The sequence below is a fragment of the Delphinus delphis genome, chromosome 7 (assembly GCF_949987515.2).
Source record: "Delphinus delphis chromosome 7, mDelDel1.2, whole genome shotgun sequence".
NCBI lineage: Eukaryota > Metazoa > Chordata > Mammalia > Artiodactyla > Delphinidae > Delphinus > Delphinus delphis.
The window spans coordinates 113,263,439-113,290,408 of record NC_082689.1 but is presented as its reverse complement, the minus strand read 5'-3'; the positions used below and the strand labels follow the sequence as shown (position 1 = coordinate 113,290,408).

Sequence of the window (26,970 nt, the reverse complement as noted above, 5' to 3'; positions counted from 1 at the left end):
AGGCCTTCCCTGCGGTGAGCTGGGGAAGTGTCTGCCCCTGGCATGCTTGTGTGCAGGCTCACTCTCCCTCTTTCTGGGGCAGGAAGCGGCCCCGGAGTCACGGTGGATGGAGAGCCCCCAGCCTAGTCGGGAGGTTGGTGGCACCCTCTCCATGGTGTGACCACCCCCCAGTGCCAGAGACCGCCGAGCTTGGCTCCATCCTAGAAGGAACACGCTGAGCTGCTACTGTCATCTCCCCTCGTGTCTTAAACATGCACTGGATTCTGTGTGAAAGATGAAGACCACCGGAGTCACAAAGAAATGGTCAGGCATTAGTAGACCAGAGGGATCCCAGACCTTGGGGGAAAACAAGCCCCCCCCGCCGCCCCAGGAGAACCCACCCCATCCCAACCTCCATCCCACAGCAGTGCGTCCAGCTCTGTGGGGCTCACCTGTGTGCTTGGTGCGTGGCTGCGCCAGCTGTGGAGCATTTCCGTTCCCCAGGGGGTGGCGGGAGTGGCAGGGCGCAGCGCAGAGGTGTCAGGCTGGGCCCGTGTGGGCGCTGCACACTGTGAGGGATTGAGACTTTACTCTGGCCTCCTAGGTCCATTTCCGTCTTTTGTTGATTGATTTATATTTGCATCAGGTTCATTTTTCATACAAATCTCAGGAGGCATCCCAGTTCGTAAAATAGATAAACACGGGGCTACTCTGCCTTGCCATCGTGGGGCACCCCGGAGTTCCAGGGAACATGGTTTGAGAACCACAGCTGTAAGCATATAAGCAGGAGAGCAATAGGATCAGAGTCCTAGTTTAAAAGGAATGAAAAAGGAGCGTGCAGGCTTGAGGGTGGCATAGGAGCTCTGGGTTGGGAAGAGGCCGGGCAGGTCGCCCGGGGAGGAGGCGTTCAGGAGGCAGAGACACCGCTGTGTCTTGGGAAGACCCTGTCCCAGGTCTGCAGACTGAGGCTGAGGGCACAGGAGAGCAGTGTCAGGAGGGAGGGGCTGACAGGCTCAAGACTCCTCTGCGGGCTCTGTCTCACACTTCACCTATTGTCATGATTTTCAAGCAAACTCGATTTTTGTTTTTCTGTTGATGCAGCAATTGTTTTGAGGTAATTGCAGAAGAGACCAGTGCTGCTTTCGAGAATGGAATCTAAAATTTTTGTGCAGTTTGCATTTCTTCAGTAGTAAAGCTGGGCAGAAGATGGTGTTTGCTTTTTAATTTTGAAGTTTTTGCCTAGAGATCATAGCAACCCCATTCTCTCTCCCCATCCCACTTGATCTGGGGAAAGAGGCTGGAGTTGGAAAAACATGTTGTTTTAAAATGCGAGAGAGAAGGGCACAGTTGAATAAAGTATGCTTCTCTTCCTCAGATGATTTATTTTACATGTGAACAGATTGCACAAAAAATTGGATGTTTGTACTTTTCTGGGAAGTACTGTTATTTGTATATATAGAAGAGGAAGAAAATCAATGTGCGTCCTGTGCATGTTAGCAGAAACATTTCGTAGTTTGTTGTGGTTTGGTTATGCTGTGGGGTTTGACAAGTGAAATACTGTCTAGTTGTAAAGTAAAAAATACTACAAGTTTGGAGATGCTGAGGAGACCCAACACCCTCGTGGCTCAGGTCACGTGGGCTTGAAGGGTGGCATCGACACACAGGCAGTGCTGTCACTGTGGTGCCCCAGTCAGGACATCTGGATGGGCATCTGAACCATGAGTTCTGCATTTTCCCTCCTGTGGTTTTGCCATGTTTTGCAACCTTGGTGTCGAGCTGCCTTGGCAGTTCTATTTTAAAGCTTACCAGGCCTGTGCAGAATGCCTGCTTGCTGGCTCTTGGCTGGGATGCACCCTCACTTAGCTTTGCGTTTGACCCCGGGCCCCGTCTGTGCTGGACGCCCTCCCTACCTGTGTGTGGCGCTCACACAGCCTCCTGCCCGCCCTGCCCTGTCTGTCTGGCCCAGCATGCCCCCTGGTCTCCAGTTCCTGGCCCATGGGTTGGCATCCCCCTGCTTCAGCCCTTTCTCCGGGCATCCAGTTGCCAGCTCCTGCTGCCTGACCCTCCAGGGCCTCAGGGTCAATTTTTAGTCCCATTTATGAGCTGGGTCCACATCCTACCCCCGCCCCCAGTCTGGTTCCCAGCCCCTGGAAGCCTACTGTTTATTAATAGGCACATACCTAGTGTAACAGTTTTCATTTCATTTCTGTTTTCATGGACAGTAAATTAAGACCTTGCCTTGACGAGAGTGATCGATTCTCTGAAACTGTGTGCCAAGTTCTTTTATGGGTGTGTAAGACCAGTTGGATTTAAATGCTTGATTTGTGGAAGATTTAAATTCGGCTGCTTTTGGGAGCAGAAGTAACCAGAAACCGAGTTTGATTGCTTAACTGCTTGTTTTGAGCTGTTTCTCTTAGTGTTTTTAACCCAGCCTTCTAAATGGTCGCCCTCCTCGAGCTGATGTCCCTTCACCACTGGGCTCCACCCTTTTTGCTATTTAGTTTTTCCTTTTTGCTATTTATTTATTCTTGCTCTTTGTTTTTACCTTAACCGCTGATAGATGAATGTTCTCTTCCAAATACATGCAAGTTATTCAGCCAGAAAGTGTTTTAGCTGTTTTTTGTTTCCAGAGCAGTACTAGAGGTATAGATGGTCATAGAAAATAAATACATCTCCACGGTGATAGAAGTTTATCCTCTAACCTGGCAAAACACAAGGCCCCCCTCCGTGGCCCATGTCCTGTACCAGGCTGGTCCCCACAGGCAGTGCGGACTGAGGTTGTCTGGGCCTGGAGGAGACCTTGTGTGTGGTTGGCAGAGGTGCATCAAGGGTCTGAACCAGGCCTGGATCCTTCAGGAGTGGATGCCTCCGGACACTGCACTCTCTGGGGCCTTCACAGGGAGTCTGGACCGTGGACTCCTGAGGGCGCCCCTCCTCACTACCTCCACCATCTGTCCTTGTGCCTCACCTTTGATGTCTGTCTCCCAAGGTACCTTTCTTGTCTTGCGCTTTTGTTTCATCTTGTCTCTGCAGCCAGTGTTCTGATGGGGAGCCTGTGTTCTCCCAGTGATCTTGGGTTATTGAAAACAAACACACACACACACACACACACACACACACACACATACTTTTTTTCTCTTTTCCTTTTAATCTCTTGGTGCCACCCATGCTACCAGGTTGAAAATTAGTCTCTCCGCTTTAATTTCTATTAATTCTCTGCAGCCTAGCCTAAGTGTTCTTTTTTTATTTTTTTAAATTGTTGAATTATGTAAGGACTCGTTGTCTATTATTACCTTTTAACTGAACTGCCGGCAAACAGAGGAGGCTTCCCTTTCGTCCTGCACAGAAACAGGGAGAACGATCAGATCATATTCTCATTCAACAACAAAAGTCCTGTTATCTGCTGTTCTCGGTTTTGAATTGTGTGGTGGCTGCTGTGATTCACAGAAACCAACCTACCTTCTCCCTGGGCTGTTCACCGCAGCCCTTCCCCATTCCCAGCGCTGTTCTCTCGACCCCAACAGCCGCTCTGGGGTTCGGGCTCTCGCTGCCCCTCTCCTGCCCTCAGGCCTGGCCGGCTTCTCTACCGCTGTAATCTGCCTGTGTCCTCGGCCCAGGTGCACAGGGCGCCTGGCGCTGGGGTCACGTTGGCTCTGCCCTGCTCTGTGGCTGTGCGGCTCTGTGCATTGCCCTGATCATCTGTCAGAGTGTGACGACCCCACCCTGAGGGTGACTGTGCGGATGACTTGTTGGGAAGTTGTAGGGTGATCTAGGCTGAGGGGTGGACGGTGCCACGTTGGGGAGAAAGGGGGGCAGCAGCCATGGGGTCTCTAGCCCGGCACTGGGAACCTTGACCTCCTGCCCACCTGAGGTTGCCTGACCCCCATCTGTGGTCCCCTGAGCCCACTTGGGGTTCTCTGATGCCTGCCTGTGGTGGCCACCTGAGGTTCAAAGGGTGTCTTCCTTGGGCCTTGGCTCTGGTCACACATCGGCTCCAAGTTCAGGAAGGGTGCCCCCAGCTCGCTCTGCTTGTGAGCTACGCCAGAAGCATTGTCTAGGTGCTGGTCCTGGGTGGAGTGGGGTTGGGTGCCCCTCCATGAAGGGGTCCATGTCATGGCAGAAGACGGGAGGTCCCCTTACGGAGGCAGGATTTCAAAGACCCTGCCCTGCACAGAACTGAGCCTGAGTTTCGGTTGCAGGATGGTGTGTCAGCTGAGTCAGAAGAGGCCCCTGGACCCTGGGAGCCCCTCACCCAAGGGCAGGGGCCGGGGAGCATAGGAGGAGGAAGCAGCTGGGCCCCGGGGTCTCGCTGGCTATGAGTGTTGCGGTATGTCACAGCACAGCATCCCTGCATCTCGGCCCTACCGGGGAAGCTCGCCCACTCTCCGCCTCTCCAGCTCACAGGCGTGGGCACACCGTCTGAGTGCTAGGGCCCTGCCGTGGGGCCCCAGGACACTGCCCGTTAAAGGATCAAGCAGGGTGGGTGGTGGTGCACAGGGCGGGTGAAGTGCTACCAGCTCAGAGCTCTGGCTTCCCACTCGCCCACCCTACCTGTGGGGAAGTTGCTGAGGAACTGTCCAGAGTACGCGTGTCCCCTGAGCCCTGGGGATCCCTTAGTCAGGGACACTCCAGCAGCAGCAAAGTGAGATCAGCATGTCTTTTTTTTTGGCTGCACCGTGCGGCATACAGGATCTTAGTTCCCCCTACCAGGGATCGAACCCGTGCCCCCTGCAGTGGGAGCGCGGAGTCTTAACCACTGGACCGCCAGGGATGTCCCAGTGTGTCCTTTTTTGAAATCTTTATTTTAAAAACTCGTAACTTGTTCATAGCTTGTTAAAAGAAATTTCCGCTGACATATTTAAATTCATCTTGATAACTTGACAAGCCGTAGGGATCAGAAACAGGGTTAGGAACTACTGCTGAAAGGAATCAGTCAAGGAAGAAAAAGCCTGGCTTTTATGTTGTTGGGTGGACAACGTCTGTTTGCAGTTGTTTCACCCCCAGGGGGAGGAAGGATGGGTGGTGGGGGCGGTCACAGACCAGAAGTGCTGATGCTGGTACTTTCAGACTGAGGCCCGAGTGGGTCAGCTGGTTTTTGCTCTCAGCAGTCTTTTTCTGCATCGAGCCTGTATTGTTTTATGATCAGAAAAAACACCAGCATGGGGATGGTTTTCGTGGCCAGTCAGCAGAAGGGTGTAGGGACCCTGTCTGGGAGATTCTGCTCTACCCGACCTTGGCTGTGTTAGTCTGGGCAGCTTAGGCAGACTCCCTCACAGTGCTGGAGGCTGGACGTCTGAGATCAAGGTGTCGGCAGGGCTGCTTCCCTCCGAGGCGCCTCTCCTTGGCTTGCAGACGGCCGCCTTCTCGCCGTGTCCTCACGTGGCCTCCCCTCTGTGCCTGTGGTCACATGCCACCCTGCTGTGACCAGGCCCCAAGCTGTGGAGCCGTATGAGCTCCTTTGAGCTGAGCCAGAGGAGACAGAAATGTAATCAAGTTGTTAAACCGTAAGCTCCCGCATGGCCGCACGGGCAGGTTTGAGTGCGTTCCAAATGTGTTACTTTAGTTACGCTCTTGGGCTTTGGCACCAGTGGAAGCCCGCTGCAAAGGCATGTGGGTCCTTCAGATGTGGTTGAGGCTCTGCCCCAGGGCCTTGCAGTGACCAGACACACAAGGCCCCTGTGTCGTGCTGGGAAGGAACCCCAGTGGGCCCGACGTGAGGCTGGGAGGAGGGGCCGGCGAGGCTCTGGGTCTGGGTGGCAGCAGGCACAGGGAGGGAGCGTGGGCCACCCCTGATGAGGGGCGGCCGTTAGAGATAGAGAAAAGTAAATGGATTTAAAGGGAATTCTGAGCTGTCAAAGAAGAAGGCGAGATGGAGACTGGGGACTTGAACTCGGAACTGGCAGTTCCAGGTTTCCTCAACAGGTGAGGCAGAGGCCGGGCAGACGTGCATTTGTGGAAGATGCACAGGTTGGAGAGTCGCGGGGGTGCCCGTGGCCCTGGAATTGGGTGTTTGTAGGGGGTGTTCCTGACCGAAAAACATGGGGAGGAAAATGCAGCAAATAAGAGAGAGCCTCCGTGAGTGACGGCAGGGCCTTGACCCGTAGTCCACATGAAGCTTAAAAGATGCTATGAAAGAATGTTCAACAACGTCAACGTTTTTTGGAAGTTGGAAGGGAAAAGTAGCTTACAAAAGAGCTTCTATCATCTTGTTTCTGTGAGAAATCAGGGGATTATGGATAATTTCTTTTACCTTTCTGTATTTTCTGATTTATCTACAATAAATATTGCTAATGTTTTGCTCCTAATTTTTTTTTTTTTTTTGCTGTACGCGGGCCTCTCACTGTTGCGGCCTCTCCCGTTGCGGAGCACAGGCTCCGGACGCGCAGGCTCAGCGCGTCCATGGCTCACGGGCCCAGCTGCTCCGCGGCATGTGGGATCTTCCCGGACCGGGGCACGAACCCATGTCCCCTGCATCGGCAGGCAGACTCTCAACCACTGCGCCACCAGAGAAGCCCACTCCTAATTTTTTAATTGTAGTAAAATATACATAACATATAAAATTTGCCATTTGAAACATTCACACTGTTGTGCAACCATCACCACCGTCCATCTCCAGAACTTTCCCCATCTTCCCAAACTGGAACTCTATGCCCATTAGACAGTAACTCCCCAGTCCCCGCCCCTCCACCCCCTTGGTAACCACCGTTTTACTTTCCTTCTATGAATTTAGCTCCTCTCATGTGAGTGGAATCGTGCAGTATTTGTCTGCTTGTGACTAGCTTATTTCCCTTAGCGTGTCTTCAGGGTTCATTCATGTTGTAGCATGTGTCAGAATTTCCTTCCTTATTAAGACCAGATAATATTCCACTGTATATATAAAACACAACAAAGAAAAATATCCTTACACATTGATTGGAAATAAGTTGAACATTTGACATTTTTCCTAGGATGTGACCCGTGTGTGTCACGGAGGCTTTCTGCAACCCTCCTGCACCAGTTCCGTACCTGGGTTCTCCTGGACTGTCCTGGGCAGAGGTGGGGGAGGGAGGGCGTCCCGCAGGCACTGGGCAGACAGCCAGGGCGGCCTGTCATGTGAGCTGTGTGGCTGTCCCAGGGTGGTTGGCCCGACCAGTTTTTCTCGTTGACCCGCGGGGGTGGGAGGCACAGAGGTGAGGCCAAGCAGCCCTGAGGGGCCGCAAGATCATTGCAGGGCAGCCTGGCCCCTTGGAGGCCATCAGCTTTGAGGTGCCGTGTGTGGGCACCACTGGAGCCCCGCACTGGCTCTGCAAGGCAGTGACCAGGTTGAGGACGTGGCGCTATGCATCCCCTGTCCTGGGTGTGTGTCTTTTCTTGAGCATGTGGAACAGGAAGTTGTGATGATAGAAGGAAGTTGGTAATGGAAGGAAAAAGTTTTCATTATTTTGAAAAATATCTGCTACATTTAAAATTCGTAGTTAGCACCGTGCTGTCGGGAGGGGTGTTCTGTGAACCGCCGTCAGGCCCCGTCGCTCCCTTGGTGTCTGTCCTGTGTGTCCTGCTGATCTCCTGTTGCTGGCTGAGACCTGTTGTTGTCTCCAGGGTGGAGTTACTTCTCCTTTCGGTGCCATCAGCGTTTGCCTGGTTTGCACTCTCTTGTTAGTGCATCCACCCTGAGTGTGGTTCTGTCTCCTTGCTGAATGACCTTCTGTCGTTATGCAGCCCCAGTCTTTATCCCTGGTAACTTCCTGCTCTGAAGTTGGCTTTGTCTGACTCTCAAGTAGTCCAGCTTCCTTTTCTTGCACAGTTTCTCCTTCCCCCTTTTACTGTCAGCCTACCTATGTCATTATGTTTTTGTTTTTGTTTTTTTGCGGTACGCGGGCCTCTCACTGTTGTGCCCTCTCCCATTGCGGAGCACAGGTTCCGGACGCGCAGGCTCAGCGGTCATGGCTCACGGGCCCAGCTGCTCCGCGGCATGTGGGATCCTCCTGGACCAGGGCACGAACCCGTGTCCCCTGCATTGGCAGGTGGATTCTTAACCACTGCACCACCAGGGAAGCCCTAGAGGCTCTTTTTTTTTTTTTTTAATTTATTTTATTTTTGGCTGCATTGGGTCTTTGTTGCTGCGCGCGGGCCCTCTCCAGTTGCGGCGAGCAGGGGCTACTCCCCGTCGCGGTGCGCGGGCCTCTCATTCTGGTGGCTTCTCTTGCTGTAGAGCATAGGCTCTAGGCCCGCGGGCTTCAGTAGTTGTGGTTCGTAGGCTCTAGAGAGCAGACTCAGCAGCTGTGGCGCACGGGCCCAGTTGCTCCGAGGCATGTGGGAATCTTCCCGGACCAGGGCTCGAACCCGTGTTCCCTGCATTGGCAGATGGACTTCTAACCACTGCGCCACCAGGGAAGCCCCGAGGCTCTTTTTTTTTTTTTTTGGCGGTGCGTGGGCCTCTCACTGTTGTGGCCTCTCCCATTGCGGAGCACAGGTTCCGGACACGCAGGCTCAGCGGCCATGGCTCACGGGCCCAGCCGCTCCGTGGCATGTGGGATCCTCCCGGACCGGGGCACGAGCCCGTGTCCCCTGCATTGGCAGGCAGGCCCCCAACCACTGTGCCACCAGGGAAGCCCCATAGTTCTCTTATATATTACGTTTCTATACACTGAATACTCCATCAGACAATATTTTCATTTTTGCTTTCAGCCACCAAACATCTTTTAAAGACCTCTAGAGGAAGCTGTCTACTCTGTTTACTCACTGTTTACCCTTTCTCTTGCTTTTGCTTTTTATGTCCCAAGTTTCCTTCTGGTATCACTTCCTTCTGAACTTGTGTTCACCTGCTGTCTATGAATCCTTTTGATTTTCCTTCATCTGATAATGTCCTTATTTCATCTTCATGACACTTCTTTTTCAACCTAAAAAGTGTCTTCTACTTCTTTAGGTCCCCCTGGTTTCTGGGGAGAGGTCGAACGTGGTCTCTAGGTCATGAGCCACTTTTCTCGGGCTCTTTTTAAGATATTTTCTTCATTGTCTATTTTTCAGCAGTGTGACTGTGATGTGTCTGGGTAGGGATTTCTTTAGTTTATCTTGTTTGGGGTCTGTTGAGCTTCCTGAATCTGCAGATCAAAGTTTTGTCACACTTGCAAAGTTTTCAGTCATGTTTTCAGCTGTTTTTCCAGCCATGCCCACTTTGCTCCCTTTCTTGCACTCTGATGAGACTGTTAGACTTTTTCTCTTGTCCCAAAGGTCCTCAAAGCTCTTCATTCTTTTCAGTCTTTTTTCTCTCTGTCATTCAGATTAGATCATTTCCATTGCTCTGTCTTCAAGTTCACTGAATCTTTCCTCTGCTTTTAAGCTCATATGGGGAGTTTTTAAAATTTCAGTATTGTATTTTTTAGTTCTGAATTTCCATTTGGTTCTTTATATCTTTATTTATTTATTTGCTGTCTTTCAGTTTTTTTGTTCCGTTCAGGAGTGCTGTTTGTTTAGAGCATTTTTATAGTAGGTGCTTTAAGTCTGGTAGATAGTTGTAGCATCTGTTATTTTGGTATTGGTATCTGTTGCTCATCTTTTCCAACAGGGGTTAAGACACTACTGGTTCTTTGCTGAGTAGTTTGGATTGCAGCTGGACATTTTGGATATTATAGTATGAGACTCTGGGTCTTGCTTAAATCCTAGGAAAATGTCGGTGTTTCCATTTCCATTTCCAAACGAGGCAAACAACCTCGTTTGATTTAGGTGCAGTTCTGACCTGCCCTCTCTGGGTTACGGTTCCGTGTCAGTTCTTTGGAGCCTCAGCCGTGCCATTGGATCTGGCCTGTGTGTGCGTCCTGTGGCTGTCTGGGACCTGGCCGTGGTCTCAGGGCTTGGGGTGTCAGGATCAGATCCACGCAGCCTGGGGGTGGGCCTGACATTCATGAGCAACTTTGGGGGCTTGCTCTTCCAAGCTTCTTCCTCTCCACACTGGCCTTGGGGCTTTCCAGGGGCCTGGGGTTCCCTTGTTGGTCCTCTAACCAGTATGCCCGGGCTTTGGAAGCCTGCCCTGCCGTACACTTCCACGCCCATGCCTTGCCTGGGGCCCAGTTGCTATAGGTGGAGCAACTGGGTGCTTCTTCCTTCAGTGTTCTTGTCCAGCCCGCTTGCTGCTCTTTCCATCTCAGAATGAACGTAGCTTCCCATGTAGCTGCCCCACGCAACCTGTCTGAGGTCAGAGCTACCCCAGGATCCTGCCAGGGGCGGAGCTGCTTGGTGTGCCCGTCTGCAGTCAGAGCTCGTCCCTGAGTCCTGTCCAGGGTCACAGCAGCACTCAGCGGAGGCAAGCTGGAGTGAGCTGACTCCTCTCTCCTGGAGCTGGCGTAGGCGTGGCAGGTGAAGTCCGTCTCTGTTGCTGTGCTTCTGTCTGGCAGCTGCAGAGTCCAGGCTCTCAGGCCTCTGCCAATAGTCCTTCCCTATCTCCTCCCCTTGGCCGCCGGCCTTCACCTCAATGGGTGCTGCAGGCTGCCCTGTATTCCTGGAGGCAGGGCTCTGGCCTCATCCATCTCTGTCCCTATTGTGTGGCCCTGCTTGGAGGACGCACCTGGGAAGCGCCACTGGCAGGGAAGCACCATCGGCCCCTGGAGGCAGACATGGTACTGGAGGAGCTGTTCCCACCTCCAGCTCAGTGAGGGGTTGCCAGTCCCTCACGGAGAGCCCTCCAGGATGGTGGCCCTGAGGTGGTAAGGTGGCAGGGGGTGATGGCACGTGTTTTGGCCCATGCGCCCTACTCCACGACCAGCAGAGGCTGTATTGTGACTCCCCTGCTGGTGAGCCTAGAGAGAGATGCCTAGAGAGAGATCCCCAGGGATGGGCCGAGACCCCTCCAGCATCCCCAGCTCCCTGAGGAGAGGGCACAGGGGAGCAGGGTGCTAAGCACCCCACCCTGGAAGGATTGGCAGGGTGCCCCTGCCCTTCCTCATGGCCTGGGGGGACTCTGTGTTTTGTCCTAGGGCAGGATGGCAGCCCAGGTGACGCTGGAGGATGCGCTGTCCAACGTGGACCTGTTGGAAGAGCTGCCTCTGCCTGACCAGCAGCCCTGCATCGAGCCCCCGCCATCCTCACTGCTCTACCAGGTGGGTGCTGGGCGGCCGCGGGATGCGTGGCCTGTGGTGCTGACCTCTACTTGATGGTTTTCTTCTTTCTTGCAGCCAAATTTCAACACTAATTTTGAAGACAGAAATGCATTTGTCACTGGCATTGCAAGATACATTGAACAAGCGACCGTCCATTCTAGCATGGTAACTCTGCGCAGTTTCCTCTGGGGGGATGGCATGTCTGAATAGCAAATGTCACTTTGGTATTATCCTGATAGGATACATAGTGAGGAAGAAGAGAAGAAAGTGAATGAAGTGTTTTATGTTTTTTTAAAGCACCTTTTTTTTTTTTTTTTTTTTTTAAATTATAAGGACAATATATGCTCTTTCTGAAAACCTGGCTTCTGTGGCCCAGAGAAAAACTTTGTCAGCATTTTGAGGGAACCCATTCTCCCTCTTTTGTACTTGTACTCAAGCATACCAGGTACACACCCATATGGGATTTAGATTGCATAAATGAATTGCATTGTTATTATAATTATGTATTTTAATGATTTCATGAACATTTTAACATGTCATTAAAACGCACCAGATGAAGTAATTTTTAATGGCTGTCTAGTCCAGTTTTTAAGTGTTCAAAATTTAACTATTTTTGCAAATTTTAACTAATTTGCAAAATTTAACTATGTTTACTTAGTTTGCCTTGATTTCTTCTAGTAAAAAATGCTGTGATGAACATCTTCCTAAATACATCATCATTCTCACTGGCTAGATTTGTAGAAGTGAAGTTACTAGGTCAAAGGTTGTGAGCATTTTAAAGCATCTTAAAAACATTACCAAACTGTAGTCAACATTTTCAGGGACATCTGTGCAATTTTTGCCATTTTTACCAAAGGAAATAACGTGAAAGAAGGAGTAGACACGAAAGCAGTTTTGAAATGATGGCAGTCCTCTTCCCATGGATACTCTCCCTGGATTTTAAGTGCTTTCCCTCCCCGCTCTGGGGACAGCAGAGTGTGTTAGTCTTCCTTCGGGGCCAGGAGGCTCTGTGTGGCTTGGTGGAGCGGCTGTGAGGACCCCGTGTGCGTTCAGCTGCACTGCACGCTTCCCATGTCCCCAGCTTCAGATCTGCACTGCCAGTAGGTGGCTTGGGGCTGAGTGGGGCTGAGGTGTAGCAGCTACGGCAGGTGCCCTGGGCTGTGCTGCCCCTGGGCAGAGGTGGCTGCATGTCGCTGATACCCCTCTTCAGCCTGCAGAAGCCATGGGGGTGTTTGGGGTGGTCTGCAGTGTCACCAGTATCTTAGCAGCTGTCTCTTGGCACACAGGTCCTGGTGCTTTTCTGTCCCTCAAAGAGAGGGTCCTCCTGGCCTCTCCACCATGGTCACCATGGTTTATGGCTCTAGCTGTTGGCGATTTGGCATCTCCTTTTTTATGATTGTTTTGCTTGCCTTTGATTTGCCCCGTGTACCCTTGCAGAACGAGATGCTGGAGGAAGGCCAAGAGTACGCCGTCATGCTGTACACCTGGAGGAGCTGCTCTCGGGCCATCCCGCAGGTGCCCCATCCCAGCCGGACCCCAACCCCCACTGGCCACCCCCTCATCCTTTCCACTCGTCCCTGCCCAGTCAGACCCCGCCCCACCTCTGGCCTGCTCCATCTCAGGGCACTCCCCACACCCTCTCAGGGTTGAAGCCTCTCTATGTCATGTTTGTTTTCTCCCAGGTGAAATGTAACGAACAGCCTAACAGAGTGGAAATTTATGAGAAAACCGTGGAGGTCCTTGAGCCTGAGGTCACAAAACTGATGAATTTTATGTACTTCCAGGTAAAACAGTGAAATAATCCTAGGGGTTTAGAGCAGAGGAATGAGATGGTGGCACCATCTACCAACTAAACAAAGTGCGTGTAAATTCAAGCGATCACAGTAGCTCTGAGACCAAAGGGAACTAAGCCTTAGACAGTCCAAAGCGTTACTGGCCCTTTCAGAATAAATGCTGCTTCTGGGTTTCACTTCTCTTCTCCCCTCGAGAGTGAATTTGTAGTTCCTGCAGGAAGACTGCTTTCTGTCAGTACGCTTACAGGCTTACACTTTCGATTCATCTGGTTTTGGGGTGTTTTCTCCCCACTGTCCACTCTGGTGGGCTTCGCCCTGGCCTTGGCTCCTTCTGGCCCTTGGGTTAAACAGAGTGGCCACAGGGAGGGACTTGCTGGCTTTTTTAAAGACATAGTTTAGAAATGTGTGAAAGTTTTTATTATAGATCCTTTAGCAAAGGGAGAAGATAGAACTTATTAGGTGATGAATTTTTGTCTTATCTTAAAAATTGTCAAGTGGAAATCCTCCCACCCCCTTTTTCAACTCTAAAAGCTAAAGCAGTCTGCTTTACAGACATTCTATTGGAGCATTTTGCTCAGTAACTTTGCTGGAACAATCAACAAAATTCTTCTACTTTGGGGACATAGTTGGTAAAGTGCAAAGTTGATGATGATTGTTACCGAGCAAAGGCTCGTGGAAATCACTTTCTAGAAACATGTCTCTTTACCCGAGCTGTAAACATGCACCCCTGGTTGGGTGTTTCATCAGCGAGTAACGTGACTCTGGACCCTGTGCTTGGAGCTGGGCTTGGGGTTGGCCCGTCCCTGAAAGCCGCGTTTCTGCCCCTGCTTCCTCTGCACAGAGAAACGCCATCGAGCGTTTTTGTGGGGAGGTGAGGCGCCTGTGTCACGCGGAGAGAAGGAAGGACTTCGTGTCTGAAGCCTACCTGATCACCCTGGGCAAGTTCATCAACATGTTTGCCGTGCTGGACGAGCTGAAGAACATGAAGTGCAGCGTGAAGAATGACCACTCAGCCTACAAGAGGTGATGAGCGCGCCTGGGACTCAGGGCCGGGTTCCCGAGCGCACTCGCGTGCGGGGTGCAGTGCCCACGAGGGCCAGTCTCGTCCCGCGGAAGTGTTCTCCTGGGCGGACCGCCAGCGCTGCGAGGCGTTCTTGTAGGCTTTGGGAGCGGGGCGGGGCGGGGGTGGGGGCGGGCCCTGGACTCTCAGCCCAGACAGCAGTGATGTGCTCTGAGCCTGTATGGGGGCGGTGGTGCGTGGGCGCTGACGCGCTGAGCGTCTTGTCCAGGGGGCTGGAGGCTCCACGCCTGCTGGGGCCGCCGCTGCTCGTCGCTGGCTGGCTGGTGGGCATCCCCGGCAGGCGGGCACCGTCACCAAAGTGGGCACAGCTGGCCCTGGCACCCACAGGGCCCCCCAGACCAGTTGTCCTCCAGAGCGGTTTTCTTTTCGAATGTGGACAGCTTCTGGAGAAGAGAATTGGAAAAGGTGGGCACGGCTCGGCGCTGCAGCTGCGACACTGTGTTGGTGGCAGGTAGAGCGGAGCTGCTGTCCTCTAACTGACTCTCTAGAAAGTCTGCTTGGGACTGTTAAAACATGTTGGCTGGAATGAGATGCTGACTTCTGTTTCCTTTGCTAGACAAGGAATCTTAGCTATAAAATTAAATTAGAAGAGATTTTATTTTGTGTCTGAATAGGCTGTGGTTTCATTTGTAGGGGAAGAAAAAGAATTTTTTCTCTGCCCTTCTAGGTTCTTGCCTGAGTACCGCCTTTAAGAAAACAGTGATTAATAGGAGAAAAACAAATATAATTTCATTTCATGAGTATGGGGGTCCCAAGATATGAGACCCAACGAAGTGACCAAAGGAGGCAGTGTTTATACCTTTTGTTTTTGTTTTTTTTTTTTGGCCACACCTGGCAGCATGTGGAATCTTAGTTCCCCGACCAGGGATGGAACCCGAGCCCCCTGTAGTGGGAGTGCCACCGGACTGCCAGGGAATTCCCAGCGTTTATACCTTTGAAACAAAGAAAAAAAAATTTGTGAAGAATTGACAAGACAAAGAAGTTTGAGTTGGGGTGGCCAGTGAGTGAGCAGGTTGGAAGGTTAGCTCACACGGCCTTCTCAGCCTTGAACGCCCCGTCTCTTGTGATGACGATGTCTCCCGACCTCCTGGTGCAGGGAGGGGACCTTTCATGTGGGAGGTTTGTTTCCTGCTTTCAGGGGCACAGAGGAGGTCAGAATGCCCTGCTGTGGCTGTTTCTTAAGTAACTTCAATTCTGAATAATTCAGTATGCCACAGTGGCATATTTGGGGGCGGCCTACCCTGAACCCCAACACGTACTTAAAATCGTGCACCTGTTGCTGTGTCTTTAAAATGAAGTCGACTGGAGATGAGGCATGAAACAGATTTGAGGAGGGGATGGCACTGGAAGTTGAGCTAGATCTCCCAGACTTTAAGCCTCATTCGTGTGAAATAAGTTCAGGCGTTCCATTCATCACCTAGAGTTAGCTCTGCACGGAAGCCTAGATCTTCAGAACGACAAAATCTTTTGAGTTGTCCTGTTAACTCCGCTCCGGTAGGAAAGTCTGGAGTTGTCTCCATTTGATGCCAGTTTTGTGGGACTCCAAGTGCGTGTGACTCTTGGTGGAGTGTCGGGGCTTCGGAACTTCCCAGCTCAGGAGAACAACTGCTGCTCCTCATGGCACAAATCACTTGTCGGGTGATTTGGAGCAGCTTTCGCAGCCTTCCTGACTCTTATCAAGGAAATGGGGAGGTGGACAGCCCCAGGGGTTTTAAATTTTAAAAAGGTTTCTTTTCTCCCTCTGTCTCTTAGCAGCAGCACCTTTATTTCAAAGCCCAGTCTGGAAAATAGTTTAAAGATACGGCTGCTCTGTGGAAGGCCCCCGGGCACCCCATTCAGAAGTTGCCCAGCGTGTTTGCTACCCCCTAGGCTCCCCTAAGCACAGAAGAGGGCCTGGGCACCCCTCACCCTTCCAGCAGCCTCTTCCTGTGACCTATGTTTGGTATCCCGGGTTGGTTGGTTTACTTTCCCAGACAATAACCTCCACTTCTCCCTAGCCCTCACACTCCCACACTCAACACTCAGAACACATTTTATGTGCACCCAGCTGGTAGTTACAGCCTTTCCTGAGTGTAAATGCCAGATGACCCATATAGTCATGGTGAGGCTTAAGGAAAATAAAAGCAGGTATTCTTGGTCCCTTCCTTAGTTTCCACTCCTGCAGCTTCAACACCCACTCAAATCAATACAGTAAAGTGAACACTTTAAAAAAGAATGTAAACATTATCAGTTAATATTGTTTCACTGTATATCATTTTTTAAAACTTAAGAAGTAAGCAAGATTGCAGATTATTTCTCACCTGAAAAGTTCTGACGTAGGTGGTCTGCAGCTGACGGGGTTCCATAGTGTTTAGGAACCAGAGCTCCTGCTGTCTTCATTTGTTGCCTTGTGGCCCAGGATGGCTGCTTGAGCTCTAGCTGTCATCTCTGTATTCCAGTCAGCAGGAAGGAAGGAGCATTGAAGGGCCCACAATATTCCTTACAAGTAAACTTTCAAGTGCCTTACAAAGTTTTGCATTACATCTCATGGCTCAGCAGTTGGTCACAGCGTGGAGATGAGAATGAGGCACATTACTGCACCACAGAAATTCAGGGTTTATTCTGAATAAAGGGAATGGAAGGGAAGGGAAGGGAAGGAAAGGGAAAGAAATGACAGTTGGGGTAGGTTACCAGTCTTTGCCATGAAAGCTTTTCTTTAGTAAAACCCCAGAGGTTCTAGGTTGCACGACAGGTCCTTATGTGGGCAGTTTCCGCTAAACTTTTTTGGGGAAGCCCTAGGTGTGCAGAATCCTCATATGTGCTTTCACCCTCTTTGCAAAAACTAGAGACTCAGCCTGTGTTGCACAGGATTTGTTGGACCTCAGTGTACAGGTCCTTCTGTGTCCACCGTTCCCTTGTCAGCCCCATTGGGTAGGTCGTATAGCTATTGCTTTTCACAGGTATGGTAAGTGAGAGTCAGAAGAGTTCAGGAGGTGTGATATTGATTTATAATAAGAAATATGTATTCATCCCCATTTCTGACACTGAACTCCTAAAACCCTTAGAATTTCCCATGATAAAAGCAAGAAAGTTTCTTTTGGTATGTAAATGTGGTGACTTTGGAAAGCCTCTAGTTACCCTAAGGATGGGGGCTGGTCACCAGCAGAATCAACCCTGTAACTACAGGGTTGGAACTTTCAGACCTACCCTCCTGATCTCAGGGAGGAGAGAGGGGTTAGAGGTTGAATCCATTGCCATTGCCCAGTGATCTAACCAAGCATGTTTATGTGAGGAATCCTCCATAAAAACCCCAAAGGACAGGGTTCGGAGAGCTTCCAGGTTGGTGAACATGTGGAGGTTTCGGGGGGAGTGGTGCTTGGAGAGGGCATGGAAGCCCCACCACCCCCGTCCCCATATGTATCTCTTCCATTTGGCTGTTCATCCTTCCATAATGAATTGTTAATCTAGTATATAAAATGTCTGTCTTCTCAGTTCTGTGAGCTGCTCTAACAAATTAATCGAACCCAAAGAAGGGGTTGTTGGGACTGCCAATCTGTACCTGGTTGGCCAGGAGCACAGTGACAACGTGGACCTCCAGCTGGTGTCTGAAGTGGGGGGATGACGTGGCAGTCTTGTGGGACTGAGCTCTTAACCTGTGGGGTCTGATGCTATCTTCAGGCAGTGTCAGAATTGTAACACCACTGGCAACTGGTGCTAGAGAATTGCTTGGTGGTGTGGGAAAACCCAGCCCTCGTGTTAGACTTGGTACCGGATCTTTAGGTTTGTCCAAGATGGAGCTGCAAATTGGTGGTGGAATCAGGATTCTGTCTCAGACCTTTGGCACCAGAACTATGCGTGGTGTGGTCCCTGACTGTTGGGAGGTTTGGCTGCCCAAAAGTTTCCCAGCAGAGAACCTAAACAGTGTTGGCCATCTTTGTCACTCAGCAGAGGGAGTGTCATCCTTTCTCACACTTGGGGACAGGGAGCCCAGGGGAGAGGCCCATGTATAGGTGCCCTTCAGGAAGGCCTGTGAGAAGTGCTGCCACATCTCTGAGGAAGTCCATCAGCTATGGACAGTAGCGTCATGAGCTATCCAGGTTGCAAAGAGACTTACCTGGAGTTCAGGGGAGAAGCTGGAGAAGGCTGAAATTGTAACCGGCATCTAAGATGCACATTTCTACAGATAACTGTAGTGAGGGTAAAATAATTTTGATATTCCCACGCTGTTTTTCTTTAAAGTCATTAAGCATGTTGGTTGATTAACCCTTTTTTTCCCCCTTTTCATAGGGCTGCTCAGTTTTTACGTAAAATGGCAGATCCACAGTCCATCCAGGAATCACAGAATCTGTCCATGTTCCTGGCCAACCACAACAAGATCACACAAGTAATTCACACTCTTGCCGCTCTGGCTGATGGGGCGCATCACTGGGGGGCTGAGGGGCGGAGAGCGGTCAGTGACACAGGTGTCTCACTCTGTGTTTCAGTCTCTGCAGCAGCAGCTCGAAGTGATTTCTGGCTATGAAGAGCTCTTAGCAGACATTGTGAATCTGTGTGTGGACTGCTATGAGAACAGGATGTACTTGACGCCCAGTGAGAAACACATGCTTCTCAAAGTACGTGTGTTGAGGGTAGGCTGCCAACAGCACCATGAGATAGGGGCAGCCCTGCTTTCGTGAATAGGCTGCACTTTATGGTCGTTTGGCCAACCTTTTCTCTCATGCTTGTGTGTGTGTGTGTGTGTGTGTGTGTGTGTGTGTGTGTGTGCGCGCGCACATGCAGTTTGCCCTACAAGTCCTTGATGCATTCCTGTGAGTGTGTTCCAAGCTTGACCCCATTGCCAGGTAGATCACATGCCCGTCCCTGGAGAAGGTGCTCGTGGGTGAGGAGTCCCTGGTCAAGGGCCTTTCTCAGTATAAAGCCTGTAGCGGAGGTTATACGAGATTCTACGTGGTAGGGATGTAATTCCTAGAAATTTAGTATACTGTGTCACCATGATTATAGTAGACTTTTGTTGGTCAAGAAACATGCCATTTACCATATTTCTCATTATTATTCTGTTTCAAATTGGGGAGATTTTCAATGATGTTTCTCACTGGGAAGATGAGAAGGCGGTTTTTTTTTTTTTTTCAAACAAAAGTTTAATAACTTGTACATGGGAGAGACCCAGGAAAACTGAGTAACTCTGAGAAGATGCTTCTGCCATTCTCTTCACTCTGCTCTCTACCTTCATGGAGGGTAGCTCCGGGGGACCCTGTTCTGGGTGTCCTGCTGACCCAAAGCCCTCCGTGCAAGTGGGCCCATCTCCAATACTTCTTTCCTGCTGGAGAGCAGCACGGAGGGATCAGAGCAAGAGGACACTGTCCAGTGGAGTGCTTTGTGGCAGTGGAAACATTCTGTTTGCACCTACCTGGTGCAAGAGCCCCCTGGTCATAAGTGCTTATGGAAATCCACATTTAGTATTGCCTTGTGCTTGATGAGAAGTGGAGCTGTTGTATGCACCTGGAAGAGGACACAAAAAATGACATAAAATAGCTTCATGTGAAGGGATAGCTATTAATTTCCGAGGGACTTTTAAAAATGCTTTTTACCAGAACTAGAAATATTAAAATGACAAAAAGAAAAATCTCATTGGTAAAGGCAAATATACAGTAGAGGTAGTAGATCAACTACTTACAAAGCTAGTAGCAAGGTTAAAAGACAAAAGTAGTAAAATCATCTATATTCACAATAAGTAGTTAAGGGATACACAAAAGATATAAAATATGATGTCAGAAACATTAAGCGTTGGTGGGGAGTAAAAATGCAGGGTTATTAGAATGAGTCTGAACTTGAGATCATAACTTAATCATATATATATATATATATATATATATATATATATGATCATATATAGCCATATATATATATATATATACACATATATATAAACCTCATAATGACCACAATCAAAAATTTATAAAAAAAAATTTATACTAGATACACAAAAAAGAGAAAGGAATCTAAACATAAAACTAAAGATAGTCATCAAATCACGAGGGAAGAGAGCAAAAGAAGAAGAAAGGGACAAAAAGGAACTCTTAAAAAAAACCCCAGGAAACAATTAATAAAATGGCAAATGGAAATATCTGTTGTGTTTTGGGGATTGGAAAAATTAACATTGTTAAAATGACCATACTACCCAAGGCAATCTACAGTTTTGGTGCAACCCCTAACAAAATACCAATGGCATTTTTCACGGAACTAGAACAAATAATTCTATCATTTGTATGGAAACCAAAGAGACCCCAAATCGTCAAAACAAATCTTGAGAAAGAAGAACAAAACTGGAGGTATCACATTCCCTGATTTCAAACTATACCACAAAGCTACAGTAATCAAAACAGGAAGGTATGGCACAAAAACAGACACATAGATCAGTGGAACAGAGAGCTCAGAAATAAACCCACACTTAAATGGGCACTTAGTCCATGACAAAGGAGGCAAGAACATGTGACAGGGAAAAGACAGCCTCTTCAATAAGTGGTATTGGTAAAACTGAACGGCTACTTGCAAAAGGATCAACCTGGACTACTCTCTCACACCATATACAAAAATAAACTCAAAATGGGTTAACGATTTAAACGTTAAGACCTGAAACCATAAAACTTCTAGAAGAAAACATATATTCTGGATCTGTCTCCTCAGGAAAGGGAAACAAAGGTGCAAATAAACAAATGGGACTACATCAAACTAAAAAGCTTTTGCACAGTGAAGGAAACTATCAAAACGAAAAGGTCACCTACTGAATGGAGAAGACATTTGCAAACAGTATATTCAGTAAAGCGTTAATATCCAAGATATACGAAGAACTTGTACAACTCAATATAAAAAAAAAAATCAGTTTAAAAATGGGCAGAGGATCTAAATCGGCATTTTTTCCAAAGAAGACATTTTTTCCAAAGAAGACAAAGTGCTGGCGAGGATGTGGAGAAGGATCCCTGGTGAACCCTGGTGGGAATGTAAATTGCTGCAGCCACTAGAAAACAGTATGCTGGTTCTTCTACAATTACCATAGGATCCAGCAGTTCCACTTCTGGATGTTTATGTGAAGAAAAGAAAAATATATATGCACACCAGTGTTCATTGCAGCAGCATTGTTAACAATAGTCAAGACACAAAAGCAACCAAAGTGTAACATTGATAGATGCATAGGAAGATTTTATATAAATAAATAAATAAATAAATAAATAAATATATAATGGAATACTGTTCAGCCCTAAAAAAAGAATGAAATCTTGCCATTTGTGATAACATGAATGGACCTAGAGGGTATTATGCTAAGTGAAATAAGTCAGAGAAAGACAAATACCATATGATTGCACTTATATGTGGAATCTAAAAAACAAAACAAATGAACAAACATAAAATAGAAACAGACTCATAGATACAGAGAATAAGCAGGAGGTTCCTAGTGGGGTTATTGCGGGGTGGTGGTGAATGAAATAGGTGCGATTAAGGGGTATAGACTTCCAGCTACAAAATAAATGAGTCACTAGGATGAAAGTACTCCATTGGAAATATAGTCATTAATATTGTAATGTCTTTGCGTGGTGACAGATGGTAACTAGACTTATCGTAGTGATCATTTTTTAATGTGCAGAAATATCAAATCACTATGTTGTGCTCCTGAAACTAACATAGGTTGTAGGTCAACTATACTTAAATTTTTTTAAAAAGTGCTTTTTGAAAGAAGAATGGTCATTTCTAAGTTATGAACTGTAGCAGTATAAGTGTTTATGGGTAATTAAACTTGCAGGTCTGAGCTTTATGTGCCATTTTGTGATTTGCAGGTCATGGGGTTTGGTCTGTACCTGATGGATGGGAGTGTCAGCAACATTTATAAACTAGATGCCAAGAAAAGAATAAACTTATCCAAAATCGACAAGTACTTCAAGGTGAGTTACAGTTTCTAGGTAAACCTTTTTATTGAAGTGTATGCAGTTTGAGCTTTAGGAGGTCAACCTCTGTGGCTTTGTTCTGTGCTGGGAAATGCAGTTGTGGCTGGTGGGTGGGTAGGTGGAGGTAGACTGTCTCCTACCCTGTACCAGATTTGCCTGGGTTTGAACCTTGTCTAACAGAATGGTGCCATGTGTACTCTTTTGTGTCTGACTGCCCCCATTCACTTTGTCAGATCATCCCTGTGGGAGCCTGCAACTGTAGTTTTTACATTTTCATTGTGGTGTAGCAGTGCATTTAATGACTAACTGCAATTTATTTATCCATTTTGTCGTGATGAACGTGAGATTGTTTCTGGATTTTGGCTTGTCCGAACAGTGCTGCTCTGATTCGTGCACATCTATGCACATTTCTGTTGGATGAATACCCAGTGGTGGATTGGGTATTCATCCAATAGAATGAACATTTTCAGTGTAGTAGATACAGCCTCACAACTCTCCCACGGCTGTGCTGACTTGCATCACCACCAGCGGTGATTCTGCATCATGGCCATCACTTGGCTCTGTCATTTTTGGGGGAGGAGGGGGGCATCCTGAAGGGTGTGTATGTATATCCTTGTGATTTTATTGGCTACTGTTTCCTTGTGGTTTACTTGATGTTTCCCTGATGGCTTTTCACAGTATTATTAGTCTTTTGTGTGTTCTCTTTGTGAAGTGTCCTTTCAAGTCTCTCATTCTTTTTTTCCCCTGTTGATTTGTAGTTCTTTATGTATTCTGGGTATGTGTCCTTTGTCAGATACATGTGTTCTAAAATACATGCATTTCCCCTATGTGGCTCTTTTTTTTCACTTTCTTGAAGAGTCTTTGGTGAACTGAGGTTCTTAATTTTAATGTGGTGCAATATATCAATCTTTGATGTCCACTTTAAGAAATCTTTGATAAAGCAGACTCTCGAGAATTTTCTTTTGTGATACCTTCTAGAAGCATCACCATTTCTTTTCCATCTAGATCTATAATGCCTCTGGAACTGGCCATGTGTATGCTGTGAGGTAGGGGGTTGATATTTTTGGATTTTTTTTTCCTGTTCTAGATATCCAATTGACTCTGTCCAATTATTGCAAAGACCGTTTCCCCTCCATTGCTCTGAGGAGTCACCTGTGTCATAAAGCAGGTGTCTGTATGTGTGTGACTCTGCCTTAAGTTCTCTGCTCTGCCCCACTGGTCTGCACCTGCGCTCCAGGGCCATGCTGGCTTTAGTTGCTGTAGGTTTCCAGCAGGTCTACTTACCAGTCTTCAAGTTACGTTCTTCACAATTGTCTTGAGTATTGTCCCTCCATCTTTTGAAATACGTTTTAGAATTGACTTGCTGATTTACACATACACACAGAAAACCCATAAACCATTTTTCCTCTTGGAATATTGTTTGTGATTCCGTTGAATCTATAGATCAATTTAGGGAGAATTGATATTTTTAAAATACCGTGTCTTCCAATATACATGAACCTAATGTATTTCTGTATTCCCTTAGAATTTTAAAAATTTCTCGAGAATTCTTGGTATTTTGTCTAGAAGTCTTGGACATATTTTGTTGGATTTAATAATAAATACTTTTTATTTATTTTTTGATGCTATTGTAATTTTTTTCTCTTTAGATTTTTGTTTTCTAATAGTTCCTAGTATATAGAAATACAGTTGATTTTTTTTTTTTTTTTTTTTTTAATGACCATGGATCTAGCAACAAGGTAGGTTAATTTTAATTTTTTTTTTTTTTTTTTTTTGCCGTATGCGGGCCTCTCACTGTTGTGGTCTCTCCCGTTGCGGAGCACAGGCTCCGGACGCGCAGGCTCAGCGGCCATGGCTCACGGCCCCAGCTGCTCCACGGCATGTGGGATCCTCCCGGACCGGGGCACAAACCCATGTACCCTGCATCGTCAGGCGGACTCCCGACCACTGTGCCACTAGGGAAGCCCTAATTTTAATATTTAATTGGTTTTATGAGAGTTGGTTTTTAACTTTTATTTTGTTCTTCTTAAAGTGAACGTAGAAGTTGTTTACAACTTTTTTGCAGTAAGTGATTTGCAGAGATAACATTCAACCCACAGTAATTATTAGCATTATTCATTCTTCTTGCGATTGTATTTGGTGACTAAACATATTTAATGACCCTGGGTTATTTTTTATTCTTTGAATACAGCAGCTCCAGGTGGTTCCGCTGTTCGGGGACATGCAAATAGAACTGGCAAGATATATCAAGACCAGCGCCCACTATGAGGAAAATAAATCTCGGTAGGCAGAGTGAGCTGTCCAGTTAGAGCATTCTGCAGTGTTCTCACTGTGGTTCCTAACACTCCACTTATCTATCCAGAGATGCCACCTTTGACATTTTCAACCACGTGGAACCGAATGCGTGATATGGTAGCCTTTTCCATGAGTGGATGTTTACATTTAAATTCATTTACAAATGCAATTTATTTCCTTAGTGGGATAGCCACATTTCAAATATTTTAATAGTTTTGGTCAGCACAGATATAGAACTTTTCCATCATCCCAAAGAGTTCTGTTAGTGCTGGCCACAAGTACGGAAGTATAACCAAATGCTCTGGGTGCTTATAAAAGCTTAACAGCAGCCTGCTGGGGAGCGGCTGGATATTCACGTGTAACTTACAGAGGGTACAGAGCTATCACCCAAGGGCCCAACCAGGCCAGGCCCAAGGTCTCTGTGGTTGAGAATGGTCTTTACAGTTTTAAAGAGTTTTTTTTAAGATGATGGCTCTATGGCTGATGTGTGACAGAGACCGTGTAGCCCCCAAATCCTATAGCATTTGCTTTCTGGACCTGTCCTGAGAAAGATGGCCAATCCCTGTCATAAAGCATCTGCAGCTCACAGTTAGAAATGATAATGAATACACGGTACTTTTTATTGTAGCTTCCACATATCCACTTGAGTTTCATAGGATGCTTTAGTTGACTTTTGCCAAACACGTGGTCTCCATTCAGCCATGGTTTTGAAAAATACAGTTGCACCTCAATCTGACTACTCAAAGGTAAACAGTCTTTTTCTGTGAAGACCAAATTGTAAACATGTTAGGCCTTTCTGGCCACATACTCTTTTTTGTTGTTGTTGTTTTTAAACGACTCTTTAAAACTGTAAAAACCATTTTGTATGGCTCTGTGGCCATGCAAAAGGTACTCGCATTGGGCCCACGTTGTATGTAGTGTGCCAGCCTCTGTGCCAGCTTGTTTCCTAACACATCTGCCATTAAATCTGATATGTGATCACCTTCCTATAAATTACATTCACTAATCTCTCTTCACTTCAGCATCAACTTGAGCTCTGATTTGGAGGGTGTGCTGATTTCCATGGTATAAATGGAAATGCCTGAGTTTAAGTTAACAATGTACAACTCACCTCCTACCCTAACAAACACAGTCAGATCCAGATCATACGTAATTGTAAAATCAGTAAGAGAATCAGGAAACAAGGAGTTTTGCATACTTTATTTTTAATATGCTCTGTTGTAAGTCGATGGCCATTATTACCAATTAGATGCTGTGTTTCACAGCCACCAAGGCAGGTGCCTGAGCGTGCAATAATCAGCTCCAAGAGCTCAGCCCAATGGCGTAGTACCTTTGTCTGGCCACAGGGGGTGGGCGCAGAGTGGGCAGATGTTGGCATCAGGCTCTGGGCTCCTTGCCTCTCCTGAGGTGGACATGCTGTCTGGGGCCTGCAGGGGAGGCCAGTGTGTTTAAGGTGGACCCTGGCAGAGGGCCTGGGCCTTGTGTGCTTACTGCACACTCAGGGAGCTGCCTTTGCTCATGCTGTAATCACGTAATCCTGTAGTAAAATCAGAAAGTTAAAAAGTGATGCTGCTTGAGATAGTGTACTGATCGCCTTGAAAACTCGTAATCTGAATCCTTCCCTTCTAGCAAAGGGGACCAACTTGTTAAAACATGGTGTGAGTTCGTGCTGAGTGTGAGGGAACCAAGGGAACCGCTCTGAGCCCAAAGCAAGGCCCATGCTTTCTGCCCAAGAAGTCCAACAGATTTAATTTTTTTTTTTTCTTTTGCGGTACGCGGGCCTCTCACTGCTGTGGCCTCTCTCGTTGCGGAGCACAGGCTCCGGACGCGCAGGCCCAGCGGCCACGGCTCACGGGCCCAGCCGCTCCGCGGCATGTGGGATCTTCCCGGACCGGGGCACGAACCCGTGTCCCCTGCATCGGCAGGCGGACTCCCAACCACTGCGCCACCAGGGAAGCCCAGATTTAATTCTTGATACACATTTTTCCACCACATTGACTGTATCCGTTTGCTGCTGAAATGTTGTGTTGTGCACATAGTTAGCTATAGCAACACTGTCTAATTTCCAAGTTTCAACTCTCTCATTAAGGATAACTTCTGTCCCTGAGTCCTTGGCTGTCTTGTTTTGTACTATAGCTATGTTTTCATATGTGAGTAATAAGGAAATATTAGTTCCTGCCTACTCTGCAGTAATCTGTCAAGGGGCCCTGCAAGGGTGTTGCAGTGTCCTGAATTCAGCAACACCTCTCAGCTTTGTGGTAAGTAGTTTGCCGATTAAGGAGAAATTACGGTTCCTTTTCCAGAATACAGACATGAGAAGGTAGGACGCAGCCCTGACACAGGGAGATGAGGCAGGCCCGGCTCTGTTTCTACGTGGAGAATTCCACATTTCCTCTGCACCTCTACCTCTTGGCTGCAGCGGGGCTCCCGGGGTGGTAGGTGGGCCTGCTGTGCATGTGCCCTCAGCCAGTCGCTTGTCAGGTAACTCATGCTTCCCCTTTACCACCAGATGGACGTGCACGTCCTCCAGCAGCAGCCCACAGTACAACATCTGCGAGCAGATGGTACAGATCCGGGAGGACCACATGCGCTTCATCTCGGAGCTGGCGCGCTATAGCAACAGCGAGGTGAGTGGCCTCTGCCTGCAAAGCGCACCTGGGGACATGGGGTCTGGTGTGGCCCTTGTATTCTCTGCGCCCAAATACTACCATTGATCACTTTGAGAAACGTAGTTTAGCACTGCGTGCTTAAAAAGCACTGATAATAATGGATGAGGAAGGGCAAATATAATGGAGTTTGTCTGGATCTGTTCAGCTGTACAAGAAAGCATCTTC

General features: G+C 48.0%; 1 protein-coding gene across 1 annotated transcript in view; it reads left to right on the top strand.

Annotated features, from left to right (window-relative positions):
* Positions 1–26,970, top strand: part of CYFIP1 (cytoplasmic FMR1 interacting protein 1) — a 94,130-nt gene that overhangs the window by 16,467 nt on the left and 50,693 nt on the right. The window contains exons 2-11 of the mRNA XM_060017031.1: positions 10,929–11,051; positions 11,127–11,216; positions 12,489–12,566; positions 12,734–12,835; positions 13,686–13,867; positions 18,192–18,288; positions 18,389–18,517; positions 21,734–21,838; positions 24,033–24,124; positions 26,646–26,763. Of these exons, the coding sequence (XP_059873014.1) occupies positions 10,935–11,051; positions 11,127–11,216; positions 12,489–12,566; positions 12,734–12,835; positions 13,686–13,867; positions 18,192–18,288; positions 18,389–18,517; positions 21,734–21,838; positions 24,033–24,124; positions 26,646–26,763 (1,110 nt within the window). The 5' untranslated portion in view covers positions 10,929–10,934. The remainder of the gene's footprint in view (positions 1–10,928; positions 11,052–11,126; positions 11,217–12,488; positions 12,567–12,733; positions 12,836–13,685; positions 13,868–18,191; positions 18,289–18,388; positions 18,518–21,733; positions 21,839–24,032; positions 24,125–26,645; positions 26,764–26,970) is intronic.